At 57.3% G+C, this 17,816-nt stretch overlaps 4 protein-coding genes across 4 annotated transcripts; 2 read left to right on the top strand and 2 right to left on the bottom strand.

Annotated features, from left to right (window-relative positions):
* Nucleotides 1–150: 150 nt before the first annotated feature.
* Nucleotides 151–2,111, top strand: BKCO1_2600047 (delta(24(24))-sterol reductase; the record flags this gene model as incomplete). The annotated part of the gene is made up of 4 exons (XM_020273446.1): nucleotides 151–194; nucleotides 325–1,428; nucleotides 1,487–2,036; nucleotides 2,100–2,111. The coding sequence occupies 4 exons, from the start codon at nucleotides 151–153 to the stop codon at nucleotides 2,109–2,111; spliced, it is 1,710 nt and encodes a 569-aa protein (XP_020130190.1).
* A 2,156-nt stretch (nucleotides 2,112–4,267) lies between these two features.
* Nucleotides 4,268–9,110, top strand: BKCO1_2600046 (vacuolar protein sorting-associated protein 62; the record flags this gene model as incomplete). Its single annotated transcript, XM_020273445.1, has 8 exons — nucleotides 4,268–4,409; nucleotides 4,590–5,080; nucleotides 5,147–5,527; nucleotides 5,719–5,818; nucleotides 5,878–6,053; nucleotides 6,111–6,373; nucleotides 6,424–7,278; nucleotides 7,331–9,110. 8 exons carry the CDS (start codon nucleotides 4,268–4,270, stop codon nucleotides 9,108–9,110), a joined length of 4,188 nt encoding a protein of 1,395 aa, XP_020130191.1.
* A 552-nt stretch (nucleotides 9,111–9,662) lies between these two features.
* On the bottom strand, nucleotides 9,663–11,450 carry BKCO1_2600045 (aspartyl-trna synthetase; the record flags this gene model as incomplete). The annotated part of the gene is made up of 3 exons (XM_020273444.1): nucleotides 9,663–10,074; nucleotides 10,138–11,303; nucleotides 11,367–11,450. The coding sequence occupies 3 exons, from the start codon at nucleotides 11,448–11,450 to the stop codon at nucleotides 9,663–9,665; spliced, it is 1,662 nt and encodes a 553-aa protein (XP_020130193.1).
* Nucleotides 11,451–12,246: 796 nt separating this feature from the next.
* Nucleotides 12,247–16,666, bottom strand: BKCO1_2600044 (regulatory associated protein-mtor; the record flags this gene model as incomplete). The annotated part of the gene is made up of 4 exons (XM_020273443.1): nucleotides 12,247–12,478; nucleotides 12,527–12,864; nucleotides 12,920–13,253; nucleotides 13,314–16,666. 4 exons carry the CDS (start codon nucleotides 16,664–16,666, stop codon nucleotides 12,247–12,249), a joined length of 4,257 nt encoding a protein of 1,418 aa, XP_020130194.1.
* Between the last annotated feature and the right edge of the window lie 1,150 nt (nucleotides 16,667–17,816).

Genomic DNA, 17,816 nt, shown 5'->3' with positions numbered 1-17,816 from the left:
CAAAGCAACTGAGTCGCGCAAAGCAGGAGGCCGTCAGCTTCACACATCCGCCTGCGCTGCCCCAGGGAATTTGCGCGCCCCCGCCCGCTCGCCGCTCGCCCTCGCCGCCATTGCTACTGCCATTCAGACCGCCCCTTGGTCTCCTTAACCATGTCTCAGCGAGTGACGCGTTCGCAGACGGGAGCCACGCCCAGGTATTTATACCGCCCTACAAGCGACAGAACGGCACCGCGCATCCGAAACGCTACGCCAATTGGCCTGCGCCGCGCCGTCTTGCGCGTTCCCAGCACCGCCATGGACTGAGATCCTGACCTCCAGTAACAGGAAGCCCTCCCAGCCGGGATTCGTCGAAACCCCCGGTCGCCGCCGCACGACGCGAAAATCTGTTCTCCAGTCTGCCGACGGCGATTCCTCTGAGAACGGAACGCCTATTCCCGATGCTGTCTCGATCAAGACCGAAGAGCCCCTTTCGAACGGTACCGCCAACGGCTTCGCCAATGGTCACGCGAACGGATTCGCCAACGGATTCGCGAACGGTCACGCGAACGGCCACGCAAACGGCCATGCGAACGGCCATGCGAACGGCCATGCGAACGGCCACGCGACCAATGGCCATGTCAAGGACGAGAAGCCTAAGAAGCAGGTCGTCGACCCGACCATGACGGAGGTCTCACCACACTTCGAGTTTGGCGGCTCGTGGGGCACGGGAGCCATGATGATTGGCTTTCCGATGTTGATGTACTACATGTGGTTGGGCGCGACATTCTACGGCGGCCGTCCTCCTACACCGGCTGAGGGCCAGAGCCTAGGAGAGTTTTTTCAGCATATGTTCCAGATGTGCTACGAGCATGCGTTCCCCCATGCGCGCGCCTGGACCATCTACTGGACCTTCATGACCATCCAGATGGTCTTCTACCTGTTCATGCCTGGCGTGTACTCCAAGGGCCAGGCGCTGCCGCACCTTGGTGGCAAGCAGCTCGACTACTACTGCTCTGCGGTTTGGAGCTGGTACACGAGCATCGCTTTGGGCTTGGGTCTGCATTACACTGGCCACTTCAAGCTATACACCTTGATCGACGAGTTCGGGCCTCTCATGACCGTTGCGATTATCTCGGGTTTCTTGATGAGCTTCTATTTCTACATTAGCGCTCATATTCGTGGTGCCACTGTTCGTATGACGGGCTACCCGGTCTATGACTTCTTCATGGGCGCTGAACTGAACCCGCGTCTCTTTGGATGGCTAGACTGGAAGATGTTCTTCGAAGTCAGAATGCCTTGGTTCATTCTGTACTTCCTCACTCTCGGCACGGCGGCGAGGCAATATGAGAACTACGGCTACGTCTCTGGCGAGGTTTGCTTCCTTGTCATGGCCCACTGGCTCTACGCGAACGCTTGCTCCAAGGGCGAGGAGATGATTGTCACGACCTGGTATGGAGATCTGGCATGCACACGGCTTCATAAAGCACGGCTAACCTGGCATTTTTAGGGACATGTACTTCGAGAAGCTTGGCTTCATGCTTACATTCTGGAACCTGGCCGGCGTGCCGCTCAGCTACTGCCACTGCACTCTGTACCTCGCCAACCACCACCCATCTGAATACGCGCACTCCAAGTGGCTCCTCGCGGTGATGTTCCCTGCCTACCTGTTTGTTTACTGGGTCTGGGACACGGCGAACAGCCAGAAGAACCACTTCCGTCGCAAGGAGCGTGGCTCCGACTACGACCGCAGGACGTTCCCGGTTCTTCCCTGGCGCGAGGTGCACAACCCCAAGGTCATCCAGACGGATACCGGCAAGGACCTTCTGGCGGACGGCTGGTATGGGCTTGCGCGCAAGGTGCACTACAGCTGCGACCTGTACTTCGCGCTCAATTGGGGCCTCATTTGCGGTTTCGCTAGCCCTTTCCCGTGGTTCTATCCGTTCTTCTTCAGCTGCATGATCGTGCACCGTGCGGCTAGAGACATTCAGCGCTGCAGGGAGCGGTATGGGCAGGCGTGGAAGGAGTATGAGCGCCAAGTGCCGTATCTCTTCATCCCCGTAAGTTGCACCCTCGAGCTATTGATCATTGGATATGGGCCAAGCGCTAATCACACGCTGCAGTATGTTATCTAAGTGACGGACAGAGTCCGAACATGGGTATTCTTCTCAGATGCCGCGCGCGAGTAGGGCACTCCGGGCGTGGCTCAGCACACGCACCGGAAGACGGCTTTGATCCATTCAATTCTGCAAATTCTTCGCACCGTATCGTTGGAGCCAGCGTCGCAAACAAGGTTTTAATCAGCAGTCTCTTTGACGGCGTAATACCCACTTCATTCTTGACAGTAGATGGGGTCAGCAAAGGAGGTTAGAGAGGGTTAGGGAAGCAGAGCCAGGCAATGATTTGATCTTCCGATTAAGAGATGACGGCCATGACGATATCTATCAGAGGTGAGGGACAGAAGACAGGGGCGTTTGGATGTTGCTTTGCATGCCTCTGTCGTGGAGTTGTTGTTTTGGAGATTGTTTCCATTATTGGTCGCCACAGGGGCAGGGCTAGGAGTAGCATCGTAATAGTAATACAAGCATCTGCGAATCAGCGGGACGGCTTGGAAGCCAGCAGCTGACACAGGCCGACGGCGGCACACGAGACAAGACTCGGGCCCCACCGTTTGAATAAAACGGAGAGGCCGGACGGGAGCATTAATATTTCTGGGTTGACATGGCTTAGTGTCAGGGCCACGATGGCCCCGAGGCTGCAGTTCCCATGATGCGAGCAAAGAGCGGGTGAGGTGGTATTGATGCATGCATGTCTCGGGGACATGTCGCCGTCATCAGCGACACACATCAGCTTCCATGTTGCCCTGGGCACGCGCACATGGTTCCGCCGCAACGAGCCATTTACAGAGGCCGAAGCGCAGCACGATGCGGACCCAAAGGCCAGGACCCGTCTGTTACTTGGGCGGCGCTAGTGCGCGTGGAATCATCATTCGCATCAGAGGCAAAGACCAACGTGTTTCGCCGGGGCGCGGCACGTTCTCTCATGGCGCCCCTAATTTCGACGTCGTGCCAAAACGCACATCCGAATAATACGTGCTGCACACCAGCTGGGAGGGGCGATCGGCATGCCGACCGGCCGCTGCACCAGTCGAGCACCTGCACGGCAGGCGGGAGATGCGTCCCTTCCGCGTATGGCAGGTACGTATCGGCGACGCCGTAGATAGGTCAGCGCTTCAACACGCCCGTCTTTCCGGCAGAGGGGCCCTGTTTGCTTTTCCTGCGCCGCGCTCCTGCCGGCCTCCGCTTGGGTCGGCCGATCCTGTTTCGTGTGGCTGAGGTGCGGACGCGGATTGGTCGTCGCATCTCGGGCGTCTTATTTGGAGCTCACCCCGCACGGGTTCGGGTGGCGCCAGCCAGGCACACACGCACGCACGTCCTTCACGCTTTGGCTGCGAAGCCGTCCCCCCTGCTGTCATACGGGCAGTCCGCCGCTGGTCCATCATCTTGTCGGCTGCCATCTCCGTGGGCCCAAGGCTCGGCGGCGGTTGCTGCGGACCTGGGTGGACACGCGAGTTCGTGCTTTCCCGGACGCTACTGCTTTATTTTTTTTCGTCATCTCTTTTAATGGCCATGATGTGGCTCCTCATTCGTTGCTGCCGCCGCCAGGCTAGCAGCAAAGCGGCTTCTAGAAAAAAGAACGGATGGGACCAGCGCGCATATGAGCAGGCAAACCGAGACGTTCATGATGCGCACGACCTACCACGACGGCCCACGCGCCAAAGATAATCCCCCTGCGGCCTCACGGGTCAGTCGCCACGCCAGCCATACGCAGTACAGGCACTGCGATTCGCGATTCGCCTCGGTCCCCATCCGCTTCATCCGCAACGGGCCCCCTATGGCTTGCATGCTCCTGCTGCACGAGTGGCCGTCCCGAATCCCATGGCGGGGCAGAGGCAGCTATCCTGGTTTTTCCCAACTTCTTACCCTATCCCGACCCTTGAAAGCTGGGTGATCGACGACCACCTGTCAGGGCTGCCCGCCTTCTGCTCATGACCATCGGCATGGCTCCCTAAGATTATCGACGAGCCTGCATATATAATATATACTTGTGATGGCCCTGCATTGAGCTGATCCGCTCTGGTTTTTGGGATCCTTCGTTTCATCTGTCTGTTCACACCATTATCCCCGTCCAGCCGCAAGAAGACGGTCGATTTGCTGCCTCCATTTTCCTTTGCTGCTCAGATACCACTGATCTCCAAGTTCCTTGACCGGGTATCCTCTTATCCATCGCTATGCGGTTTGCGAAGCGTGCCGGTGGCGGAGTACTGCTTGCGGTGCAGCTGGCCCACGCCCAATGCTCTGGGAAGATACACGTCCGGGAGGCTCTTGCAGAGCGTGCGCTGGAAGGTGTACCCCAGTTTGTACTGGATTATGGTAGGTGAAATCATTTATTGACGCGATCTGATGTCGTGATTGAGCTTCAGCGAGTGGGAGAGCATAGTTCGAAAAATCATTGTTTTATTCCTCCTTTCTTTTTTTCATTTCTGTATTGTTTCCTTTGCTTTTTATGCACTGTGTATTCTCGAAGGGAGGCTAATGTTTCTCGCTTTGCAGCGCCGTTGAGCTACATTCACCACGAGGACGCTTATTTCCCGTCCGACCTACAGGCACAGATTGATAATACTCAGCCAGAAGTTGATTTCAAGGTTGTGTCTGGCGCGGAATCCCCACTTGATCTCAACAACCTTGCTTCTCTGAACTCTTTCGGTGATGAGATATACCTTACTTCGAAGGATGATATCACGCAGACTCCACCTTGGCTGAGGGGCGTAAAACCCGACTGCAACGGAAAGACAGAAAACGCCACCACTGCAGCCGTCATTGTCAATGACAAAGGGAACGGGACGGTGGACGCCTTCTACATGTATTTCTACGCGTACAATTGGGGCGGCGTCGTGCTCGACCTCCAAGTAGGCAACCACGTTGGGGACTGGGAGCACAACATGGTGCGCTTCGAGAACGGCGAGCCGAAATGGGTGTGGTACTCGCAGCACGCCAACGGCCAAAACTTTGCCTACGACGTTCTGCACAAATCTGGCGATCGCGTGAGTATCTGTCACACCAAAAAGCATGGACTGAAGACGAACTAACACACCATACCAACGCATCAGCCCATCAACTACGTCGCCAACGGCACGCACGCCAACTACGCCATCCCCGGCGGCCACGACCACACCATCCCCAACCTCAACTTGCCCGTAGGTCTGCTGGAGGACCACACTGAAGGCCCCGACGACGGCGGCCTGCTCTGGGATCCGCTGCTCTCGGCCTACTTCTACAACTACACCAACGCCACCGGCACCCCGACCTTCACGGCGCTCGGCGACGCTGCCGACTCGGTCCCGACGTCGTGGCTCGACTTCCTCGGCAAGTGGGGCGACGAGGAGTACCCGGAGGACGACGACAGGCAGCAGCTGCTGTTCGGCGGTGCGGTTGCGAAGTACGCCAGCGGCCCGACGGGACCGGTCAGGAAGCAGCTGGACCGCAAGGATGTGTGCCCGGACAACGGGAACTTGTGCATTTATAGGTGGATTTTGGTGCCTTGAGCGCGGTTCTTCCTCTGGGGTGTATACACTGTGGACGAATGATGCTTGTAGAATTTCTTTTCGTAATGTTCATATTATGTGCGGGCTTTGGGAAGTCATGGAGGAGGCGGCTGGACATTGATTCGATTCATGTGCAGAATGTTAGTTCGTCGACCGACGGTTGGCCGAATAGTATAAAGTTTGGATTCACCTCTAGCCAGCAAGGCATGCATATTGCTTGGTCCAAGGACGCAAAAGGTAGATATGCCGTAGTTTGAATTTCCGTGTTGAGGAGACGCGCTCTGACGGTGACGTAGACAGAACAACGCGTCGCGGCAATGGATGGAGCTTGGGCCGCGCCGCTGATCCACCGCGGGTGCGCGCAGCTGGTCGACCATCTCGCAACCTCGCATCTCACCTTATCGCTGCAACTCGCCGCAGCGCGCTGCCTCTTGCCGTCGCCACCATGCAACTGCTTGAGCCCCGTCAGCCGGTAAGCCAGCCTGACTGCCTTCCAGCGCAGCGAAGAGATCTCCTAACGCCGTTCCAGCATCTACTGTCGCTGCCGGACGAGCTCGTGCTAGACATTCTCCGCTACCTCGGCGAGGGCGACCTGTTCGAACTCGCCCAAACCTGCCGCTGGGGCTACCGCCTGTCGATCCCGCTGCTCTGGAGAGACGTCGAGCTCAAGGATTGCTGGACTCTGCACCCGCGCGCGTCCCGGCCGCAGCTCAGAGCCCGGCGCGTCATCGACGAGTTGGCGGACGAGCATGATGATACTCCAATAATTCGAAAGCTGCTGGTGCTGGCAACGTGAGGCCACAGGTACATGCGTCCAAGCACCACCTATTGACATGCTGCAGCAAGCCCGCCATCGCCTGTCATGTCCAGACCGTCCTCCACCGCTGCCACCTCCCGACGCCCAGCATCTACCACGAGCTCCCGCTCTTTTGCTTCCGCTCGCTTACTCTCTCTGCCGACAGTCGCACCCACAAACTACTCATGCTGGCCATTCGGAACATGACCAACGTACACACGTTAAGGATCATTTATGGACACTACTTCCTCACTTACGGGCTTATCTGGGGCTTCTTGCACCCACGTCGCCCAAAAAATGTGCCTTTGAGGCGGCTGTGGCTTGAGTACTGTTCTCTTTCTATGCCAGAGCCTGGGCCGGTCGGTTCGTCGTTCTGGCCCGACCTCTCAGGCATTACGAGCCTAAGGCTCAGGCGCCTGAGCTATCTCAATGACCTCACACACACCAATGTCGTAACCCAGGGCATGGCTCTGAGCAGGGCTTTGATCCATAAGAGAATGCTGCAAAATGGCATAGGAGGGGAATACATGACCACCATAGACAAAGTGGTCCCCAATGGCGCTGCCGCGTCCCAGGCCTCACTGTTGGAGGCGACCCGGCTGGACCAGATTATCTACGACGCTCTCCCCGAGGTCAAGGACTTTCTGGAATCCACCCATGTGCCTGAAGATCAGCAGTTTGAAAGGACTCGACCTACCTCCCCTGCGAAATTCCTGAAGCTTCTCCTGAACGACTCCGCGGCTACATTAACCTCGTTAAATCTCGATATGCTACTATCTGACGACGCGTACCGACAGCGCGAGGAATGGCTTGTCAGAGACATGTTTTCCTGCTTGAGCCATTTGCGCTTCCCTCACCTCCGCGCCTTCCAGCTGCGCAATGTCATGACTCCTTGGACAAAGTAAGTCTCCTGAGCCCTCTTGCGAAGCCTTTTCCTTATACTCTTGTCACAGTTTACCGCGCGGGACGTATTTACTGGATAGACTGGATACACCTGGCTCTCCGACACCAGTTATCGATTTCTTGGAGTTCATGGAAGCCCACCCAAATATTTCGTGTCTGTCTTGGCCCATGGAGAATTTCTTCAGCCACTTACGCCCAGAGGGTCAGGCGGCAATTCAGCAAGACCGTGTCATATCAAATCTTGCCCGTACCTTGACAGAACTACGGGTGGACACCACGTTTCATCCCGATGCGGAAAGCCACAACTTAGGAGATTTTCAATACCCCTTGGGAGCCAAGGGACGGCGCTGGCATTTCATCACTAAGTTTGCCTCCCGAATGACTAAGGTCGAACACCTGAAGATGGAGGGTGGTATACCACGTGAGGAGAAGCATGAGACTATCCGGGCGCTGTGGAAATGCCCCCTCAACAAGATCGTCATGATCGCGAATTCAAGTCCGATCGGGAACTGCTGGGGAAGCAGCGACTTGTTCCAAATAAACGGCGATGATGATTGGGACCTTAATGAAGAGGATCTGAACGCCTTGAATGAGACGGCAGCGAAAGCGCCTGCTCCGCCTGGGGCAGACTTCCAGTTTGAACCCCAGTACGACTGGCTCGGCCCGTCCCTGATGCTGCACACCGTCGCGTCCTTTCACGCCGACACGATCACCGAGCTCAAATTTTGCGGTTACGTAGGCGCACCAATCCTCTTTGCCCCCACGGAGCTCTCACACTCGCTGCTCTCGCCTCTCCGACATTTCCACAATTTAAAATACCTGACCATGAGCATGTGGCTGGACACAAACTATGAGGACCGTCCCCGTGACGAAGAAATAATACAATTCTGGCTCAACACCCGCGACCCAGACTCGTCAGCCATGATCGTTCTCGTTCCCGAGTACGACGCCTCATCCGAATCCGACTTCAACATCGACGACAGCGACGTGGAAATGCGGCCACCAACACCAATTTCACCTCGTCCGCCAACCACTCCTCCCGGCGCCGCCGACCCCGAGCTACAATTCTACCACGACCTCCAGGACCACATCGCCGCCAACCCGAACAATCCACATCCGCTCCCAGACCCACCAGAGGAAGTCGCTCAGGCCCAACAAGCTCAACAACAACAGCAACAACCAGGTCCGCCCAACGACGCCGCTACCAACAACGACAACAACAACAACAACATCAACATCAACAACAACCACCACCACCACCACCACCACCACCACCACCACCACCACCAACCCCCCGCCGCCATCGCCCAACACAACACGACGCACCACCTCGTCGCCGTCACGGGCGACCCCGTCACCGGGCCCGAGCCCGTCCTCGCCGCCTCCCGCCCCCTCTCCTGGCCCCGCCGCCTCAACGCAATGTACGCCCCGCGCGCCCTCGCCGGCCAGGTCGCCCGCCAGATCGGCCCGTACCTGTCGCCACAGGCCAAAGCCAAAGGCAGTAGTAGTAGTAGGGAAGAAGGTGTCGTGGTTAGGGCGAGTTTCTGCTTGAGTCATAGTGTGGGGTGGGGGACTGTGTTTGATATCGATGTGGGTGTGGGGACGTGGATGGGGATGGGGGAGAGGGGGAGAGGGAGAGGAGGGGGAGGGGGAGGGGGAGGAGGTGGAGGGGGAGGTGGTGGTAGTAGCAGCATCGAGGCGGTGAGCGGTTGGAGCGCCGGGATGGCCTCCGGGCTGGGAGAGGGGAAGGTCTTGTGGTGGGAGGGGCCGAGGGAAGAGGGCGAGCGGAGGAGGTGGTGGGGGAAGTTGAATGGGAGGCGGTGGTTTTGATGTGGAGAGAGAAAGAGAGTGAGTAGTAAGGACAGGGAGGGAAATAAACATGATGCGTGTCCTGGGAAGTTGGCTGGCGGTTGCGATGGGTGGAGAATGGAACGGGAAGGTTTCCTGGGGGAGGGGTTTTTTTTCTCTTTCATAGAGGGGAGAGAGCAAGCGATGGGCAAGCGAATGGTGGGTGGGTTATTGGTTTTTTTTTTTCTTCAGCATTGATGAAGGAAGTTTTGGAGTCAATCCTAAGTTGGTTCGGGACTTTTCAGCGGAGAAGAGGTGTTCTGGGGTGTTGTTAGTAGTATAGCACAAATAGTGCGTACATACTGCTGCTTATTCAATATGTTGTTGGTGTACACTCAAAGGGCTCTCGTGTCATATTCCTTTCAATTTTTTTTTTTTGCATAGGATCGATCACATTCAGACAGACAACTTTCTTCTCTATTCGTTGCTCTTTTTGATCTGTAAAAAATATCTCCGTATACCCACTCAAGCGGGAAATAACAAACTCATCTGTATCTTTTCGACAATCGTCATCCATTTTTTTTTTCAACTCGCTCAAGGCAGGATCCTCTGCGGATCGCGGGGGAACAGGCTGGCGAGGCGGACGTTGCCGACGCCGGCCCAGAAGCTGACGATGCGCTCGAGGCCGAAGCCGCCGCCGGCGTGGGGCGGGCAGCCGTAGCGGAAGCCGTCGACGTAGTCCTTGAGGCCGGGCCCGCTGGGGTCGACGGGCGGGTCCATGCCCTTGCAGCGCTGGATGAGGAGCGTCGGGTCGTGCACGCGCTGGGCGCCCGACATGATCTCCTGGCCGCGCATGAACATGTCGTACGAGTTGGACAGCTGCGGGTCGTGGGGCGACGGCATCGTGTAGAAGGGGCGCACGGCCAGCGGGAACTGGTCCAGGACGTAGAAGTCGGAGCCGTACTTTTCGAGGACGAGCTTGCCCAGGAGCTTTTCTTGGGGAGTGCTGTCGGAGGTTTGGGGTTAGTGATATGAAGTTGTGGGGGGAATGGGATAAGGTCAAGCATACCTCAGATCCTCGTAGTCGCCAAGCTCCTCTCCGGCTTCGCGAAGCATCTTGACGCCATCCTTAAAGGGAATGATGGGGACCTTGCCGTCCTCGGGCAGCTTGAAGTCCTCGATGGTGTTCTTGCCGCCGCTGGCCCACTCGCGGACGATGTCGGTTTCCTTGCTGTAGCGTTCACGCAGCCCCTTGAAGATGAACAGAAGCATCTCGACAATCAGATCGACGACCTCGTGATAGTCCTCCTCGAAGGCCATCTCCATATCGAGGCCGGTGAACTCGGTCAAGTGGCGGGCGGTGTTGCTGTTCTCGGCGCGGAAGACGGGGCCGACCTCGAAGACGCGCTCGAAGCCGCCGGCGACGAGCATCTGCTTGTACAGCTGGGGCGACTGGGCCAGGTAGGCCTTGCGGTCGAAGTAGGTGCACTCGAAGACGTTGCTGCCGCCCTCGGACGCGGCGCCCAGCAGCTTGGGCGTCTGGATCTGGGTGAAGCCCTTGGCGTGCATGAACTCGGCGTACAGGGCGCAGATGCCGCTCTTGATGCCGAAGATGGCGCGGTTGTGCGTCGCGCGCAGGTCCAGCACGCGGTTGTCGAGGCGCGTGGCCAGCGCGACACGAGGCCGCTCGCCCTCCTTGGCCGCCTCCTCCTCGGCCGTGGCGCCCTCTTCGGGCAGCGGGCGCTCGGCATCCTCGACCTGCAGCGGCAGCTGCGGCTCCGCCTTGGAGATGATGTACAGCTTCTGGATGTGGACCTCGAGGTTCTTGAGCGTCGCGCTCTTGATGGGCTCCTTGACGCCGCGCACCAGGCCGTGGACCAGCACGATGGACTGGGCGCTGACGCTGCCGGCGAACTTGACCATCTGCCGCGACAGCTTCTCGCTGGCCGCCACCACCGCCTGGATCGTCTCGTCGCCCTGGCGCAGGTTCAGGAAAGCCAGCTTCGCCGACTGCGACCGCGCGTTGATGACGGTGCACCGGAACACGACCGGCTCGTCCTGCTCCTTGAGCTCCGTGAACTTGGCGCGCTTCTGTCCCGAGGGCGTGTGGGGGACCGAGCCGATCATGGGCAGCTCGCCGTAGTCCTCCTTGGACACGTCCTGGCCGGCATCGCCGCCGCCCTGCTTGAGGCGTTCAGCCAGCTCGCGCTCCTTCGCCGCGGCCTTCTTCGCAGCCTACGGGGAGAATTGTGTCAATGGCGTGTCTGATGGGGCGCTGGCACAGTCGGGCTTCCAAACCTTCTCGGCCTCCTTCTGGGCCTTCTTCAAGGCGTTCTTGGACGGGGCAGCAGCGCCCTCGGCCGGGGGTGCGTTCTCAGCCATTGTGGATGTTTGTGGACTCAAAAATACGGATGGATGGGCGGAGTCGGGCGCGGAATATATAGCACGGGCGTCGGAGTGCGGTGACCGTGTTAGGCGTGGAGTGACGAAGGTGGTTGTTGATATGAGTCGAAAATTCCGTTCGCCGACCAGGCGGGGTGACGTGTGGTGGGGTGCTCTGGCGCTCAAGCCAAGCTTTTCCCGCCGCCCTGCGGATCCTGAGCAATGAACGTTCCATTTCGGTAGGCATGTTATTATCTGCCACTGAACTCACATAGCCCAACTACAAAGGTTAATAAATAGCTGCAACTTCTTTTGATTTTCTGGGCTTGTGGGCGGTCGAATTGCTCTCTGGTTTGCCTGTATACTGCAAGCTCGCTCAGATGGTGACTCAAAACACCGCCGCCAGAGGTCATTGCATAGGGACACCGACGGTATCGACTTGATGCTTATCCTTGCAAAACACTCGAGCTCGATTGACTAACCACCCTTCGCAAGCCCCATAATGTCGGTCCAGCAAGCAGAGCAAGCGGCGGTCAAAAGCCACCCGCTCGCACCCATCCCACTCCATCTCGTCATTACTATTAAGCCGTAGACGCCATCGCTATGTGAACCACCACCGAATGCAGTATGCAGACCGTGACTAATGAACCGTTCCCAGAAGGAGAAGAAATCAAATCGCTACAAAGCACCCTAGGTTAGGAAGGAGAAGAATCGAAGTCCCTAGACGAGCATGAGGCTCGCAAGCTTCAGGGAGAATAGAAGAGAACGTTATCCCACCGGTCTAACGTATTAAGTCTCACTCGCGGTTACCACCATCGGAATAGTTGCCCAGTCCGCTGCACTCGTAGATGTTGATGTGTGAATCGTGCAGCGCCGAGCCTGCGATCATCATCCTGTGCGGATGGAAGGCTGTCGTCGAGATGGGGGTATACCGCTTGTTTTGGAGGAAGCCCGAGTATGGCTCAAAGCTTGAGAGAGACTTACCGCTGTTCAGGTTGAACAGCTTGACAACATGACGCTCCGTACCACTGTTGCTGTCAGCATTGGTTCGCGAGCGCCTAGAATGATGAACTTACACTGCGAAGACCGGCGCGTGCTCATGCACACTCAAGCTTCTAAGCGTGTCTCTTGTTGCCTGGATGGTCTTCACACTGCGGTCCATGCGAATGTCCCACAGCTTGACTTCGCCATCACGACAAGCGCTGACAAGCTCGCGCTGACCGCCGCGTTGGAGATGGATGTTTGTGATCCACTGCTTGTGCTCCTTCCAGACCTTTACCATCTCGCGCTTCTTTTCCATGCGTTGGTCGTATATGCGCACCGCGCCGTCGCCGAAGCCGGCCGCAAACACCTGGCCTTCGACTTGGTCCGATGTAAGCGAGGTGATGCAAGAGCCCGATCGGGCATTGATATCCTGGTCATCGTAGTTAGCACCGAGCGGAATCCGCACTGGACGCGACTAAGCCTACCTGCGTGCACGTCTCGCTTCCGGCATTCCAGACACGGATCACGCGAACGTCACCAGCCACCAAAATGTGGCCACGGCCTTGCTGCCAGTCGAAGACGAGCCCAGCATACCTGTTGCTGGGTACTAGATCGGTCAGGGCGCGGAAAGCCGATACAAGCTCCACCTTGCTAGGGTCCTCGTAGTCGCGGTAAAGCTTGACAACGCCGTCAGACGACCCAGTCATCAACAACGCCTGGTCATCCTCGTTGATGAACTTGACTTCTGTCATCTTCGATCCAACCGGATTGCCGTTCGAAAAGCGGTTGAGGCGAGTGTGCCGCTCCCAATCCCAGACACTATATAGAATCAGGTAGGTGGCTCTTTACAACATCAACAAAGGTAGATACGTGACTTACCAAACCGTGTCGCTGTCGTCTGTGACAATGAGATGTTCCTCGAACTGATGGAAGCACATTTTCTGAGGCTGGCTGCCATTGTTGAAGAAACCCCTTGGTCGGTCCCACCGATTGCTTCCTGCAACGTCCTTGAGCGGCTGCGTCTCGGCGATGATCTTATCGTTACGATTACGGCGCCACAGTCGCATGTTATAGTCCATGCTGCCAGGTTCATCGCCCTCGGTAGGCTTCATCTGCGGCTCGCGGAAGTATTCCGCTGACCATTCGAAAAACTTACTCCTCAATGGAATGCTCGGCTTTTGGTGAGGGTCACGCCGCCGGTACGTCCGCGTTGTGGGAACCTTGTCCGGAGAGTTCGACGACATTGCTGTGCGAACCGAGTCCTTTTCGTCAGGTGGACGATTCCACTCGCTAGGGATGCGACCGCGTGATCCAGTAGTGTTGGACCTAGTCATGCTCTTCGTGCTGTTTACTGGACTTCCGTCGGAGCTTGAGTGCGAGCCAAACGCCAGGTTCTTGAGAGATGCAGCAACACTTGCGGTCCTACGCATACCGGCGGACAGGAAGCCGTCTTGCTTTGACGGGACGGACGGCTCAGCTGACTGGGATGGCTGCGGTACTGAATGAGATTGGTCCGCGTATGAACTACGAGGCGCCTTCTTCTTGGCTTCAGCGCTGATCTGCGCGATCTCATCCATTAGAGTCTGCGCGTATGATGCAAGAGGTGACTCAAGAACTGCGTTCAGCACGTAGTCGACTATTACGCAAGCATTGTCTGCGACCTCAGGGTTGGGGTCAACGGAGAGAATAAGGATATCCTTCCACATGGCCGAGAAAACGGTGTTCTGGGGCAGAACGCTAGGCGACTCCGTTCCTGCGTCACTGTTAACCTCCTCAACACCTTCGTAGGACTTTCGAAGCGCATTTCGCTCTTCCTGAAGCTGCTTGAAAGCAGCAACGACAAACTTGTTGTCATATCGTGCCACGAAGGTGGAGAAGAAGACGAGAAGTTCTTTCCGAACCATGCTGTTGCCGTCGTGTGCCATGAACAAAAGGTTTCCAGCAATCGACTCCTCAATCTGCGCGACCTGAGGGGTGACATCGGGAATGCCCAAAAACGTGGTAAGAGCGTGAAGCATCGAGGCTCTCACCTCGGCAACTGGATCTGTGCGTAGGAAAAGTAGGCGTTGATGGGCTTGAACTTGGATGCCAGTCCACTTGGCCTCAGGGTAGTCGACCCACAGCATGCTCAGGCACAGACATGACCATTGTCGGAGAAGGGGGTTGTGTAAATCTCCAAGGTGACCCAGACAACTCTCAAAGACCTCCGGGCTGAGTGAAACCACCTGGCCTTGGTGGAAATCTTTGCAGAACATGGCAACAATGAACGCACACATGGCGCGATGTTCGCTCTGATTGCCGATTGGGATACCCGAGTTAGGATTGAGAATGCTGATAAAGTAGGTGTATCCATTGTCCTTAAGCAGATCGGTCTGACACGATTGGTCTACTGCCAAGATGCGGGCCCAGATGAAGACCATGACGGGCTTCAGTTCCATGGCTTGTGACTGCAGAAGCTTCAGAACATAGGGAAAGATACCAATGCTCAAGGCTAGGTTAACAGCCCACGGACCAAGATCCAAGAATTTGCTGAGTAATATCAAAGCACGGAGACGATGCACTTGACTGAGGAGAACCTGAAGGACGATAGGGAGTTGCTCAGGAACTCTCTGCTCCATGGCGCCACCCTGGTCGAGATAGACTTCGAAGGCCGTGAGCTGCTCCGCAAAGAAGTTGGAGTGTTGATACTCGTATTGCTTCTCTCCCCGTTCTGCAGCGATCAAGTTCGGCAATTGAGCGAGGATCATCTCCACGGCCAGATCCCAGCTTTTCCACAGCGGGTGATCATGAGTCTCGGGAATTTCCGGGTAGCACTGGGGGTGGCAGTGATACACTCGCATAATGCGCTGCGCTAGCAGAAAGTTTCGGAAGAGAGCCGCAACCATCAGATCCTGGCGGAAAAGTTTCTTGAACAGCGGCTTGGACAGCGAGTTCCATGCAATGGTATCCGTAATGGCTGTGAAGATCCAGTTGAGCTCACCAATCGGAGTACGCCTTTCAGAGACGCGCCCTGGAATATTTGCCGCATCCTGAAGTGTTATTCCCGTCGGCAGAGGATTCTGTAGGATGAAAAAGCGGACAGCCATTTCAATGGGCGTGGTCAAGCACGACGTGAATACGTCAGCCGGAAGATCAGGGTTGGTGGGCAGAGTTTCCTTCTCCCTGCACGCTGCTAGATGTATGCAGTCGCTGAAGTCCATGATCTCTGCATTAGGCTCCCTTCTCAGCACCTCAGCGTTCTCTTGTTCGTGCTTCTCTGCAAATTTGTTGAAATTCTGGATGATGAGACCTGCGTCGGAGCAGTCATACACAAACAGGCTAGGTGCGCCGAGCCACGATTGTAGATCGTAAAGCGAGATGGGAATGTACTGGGTGTAGTTCCTGTTGAAGACCCAGATTTCTCCCGACGAGGTCGGCCTCGGCACACCATGACCATTGTAGTGGAACAGGACACGCTCGTTACGGGCGTTCTTGCGCAGTGTGGAGCAGTACCGGCGAGTCTCATCGACTGTCGGGTCAAGACACAGCTTGTAACGGGTGCGCATGCTCAGCTGTTCGTACTGAGTCTGCAGCGCCTTCCCAATGTTGTTCATGGGAGTGTGACCGGAGGTCCCTGTCGAGATGGTGGGGTCGATCCAGCACTCCAACTTCGCACACGGGTTCGTCTTGATCACATCGGGCGGGTCCACACCAATGTTCAGGCAAAGGGCGAGCACAGCCGAGACCGTCTTCAGCCTGTCCTTCATGCGCCATTCCTGAAGCGGATATATCTCACTGTCGTCCTTGGGGTTGCCATTGGTTTCGTGTTTCTTGTCGGTGAAGTACATGAAAAAAGTCGAGCTCAATAGATTCTGGTATTCCTCTGAAGTGAGCTGAGACTCCCAACCGTGTCGGATGGTCCACTCTCCATCACCGTGCTCGTGTTCATCCTCATCTTGCACTTGGTGCTCGTTGTGTCGCGGTCCAAAATCGCTCTTTGCGCGCAGCATCAGTGGTCGCGCGGGCGCAGATCCGTTTGCGCCGTTGACGCGAGATTCAGCCATGGTTCCGCTGCGGTGTTCGGGCGCTCTGGTGGCGGATGACGAGCGGGGGCTCAGGGCGCCGTCTCGACGGTCACGGGTGTTGGGGCGCTGGTCGCTGTGCTGAGGAGCTGCGGCAGCAGCTGTGCGTGAATGCGGGATGTCGGCGGGTTGAGGATCGTTCGCCCCAGGCGTTGACGTGAGAACCCTCATAGCAAAGCAAGGCCCATCGGTTAAAAGCGCGGCGGAAGCGGGGCGCTTGCGGTGGGGTGAGGGCGGGAGGTGTTGCTCTGAAGAAAGCTCACCGACGGAGTGAGTGAGCGACGCGACCTTCGTGGTTGCCCGACAGGATAGCAGCCTCGAGCTCGAAGTTCACCGGCCGCAGTCTGACCGCCCGGTGTGCGCCAGCCAATGGGAAAGCGCAGGCCGGTCAGCTGCATCCAGCGTCACCAAGCGGACGTCGAGGAAGTGTGCGCTCTGGTTGGCAGGGCGAGGGAAACGCTGGTGCTTGCTGCTGTCTACTGTGCACACCAAGCCGCGCATGCCTATTTTCCCCGCGGGTTTGGTGGGTTCGGGGCAGGGACATGCGTTGTGCTTGCCGCGCCTCTTGCATGCGCCTCGGACGAGCGATAAGCGATAAGACACCTCGGACGGGCGCTGCAGGGATCCCGCCCGCCGCTGGCGAGAAATTGCGTGACGGCATGCTCGCCTGGAATGCACAGAAGCTAACACCACCAGCCACATGCATTCCTGCCCCTTCGGTCGTCTTGCCCGGCGGCTGTAGCGCTGGATTTTGCGTGCCAGCATGACCCGCGCGCCCGCCTCCGCAGGGCTCGCGGCCATGCGCGCTCTGTTCGCGGCGGCCAATTGCAGGGTGTGCTAGGCGCAGATCCTCAGGGGAAGCCGGGCGGCGCTCAAGGGCCCGGCAGAGACGACTTGCGCGGTCGACCAGCTGTAATTTTGGACGAGTAACATGACTCCGTGGAGATCACCAAGGCCGCCTCAGGGACCAGGCGGGTATAACGAGAGGCCTTAAGCCCTGCTGCTCTTCGCACGCGACGACTTTCTGGCGCGGCCCGAGTGCTTGTTGCATTGCACGGCGACCCAGCACCAGCGAACGCGAGGCCTCTTGCAGCCCAGCGGCGACCCCTTCTTCCCGTGTCCTCTGTCTCAAGATTTCCCGAACACCCCCGACTACCAATTTCTCGAGCGCTGCCATCAAACGGCCCGGAGCTTGCGCCTTCCACCGCTGCGGAAACCGGCGCACAGACGGTGATTCATGAGTGCGGCCGCCATCCGCTTCAAGACATCTGGTCCACCCCCAGCGACGTTTGTCAACACCATCCGAAACGTCCTCCTTTCG

This window comes from Diplodia corticola, assembly GCF_001883845.1.
Source record: "Diplodia corticola strain CBS 112549 chromosome Unknown scaffold26, whole genome shotgun sequence".
Taxonomy (NCBI): Eukaryota; Fungi; Ascomycota; class Dothideomycetes; order Botryosphaeriales; family Botryosphaeriaceae; genus Diplodia; species Diplodia corticola.
The sequence above is the reverse complement of the archived record's forward strand: the minus strand, read 5'-3'. Positions and strand labels throughout refer to the sequence as shown.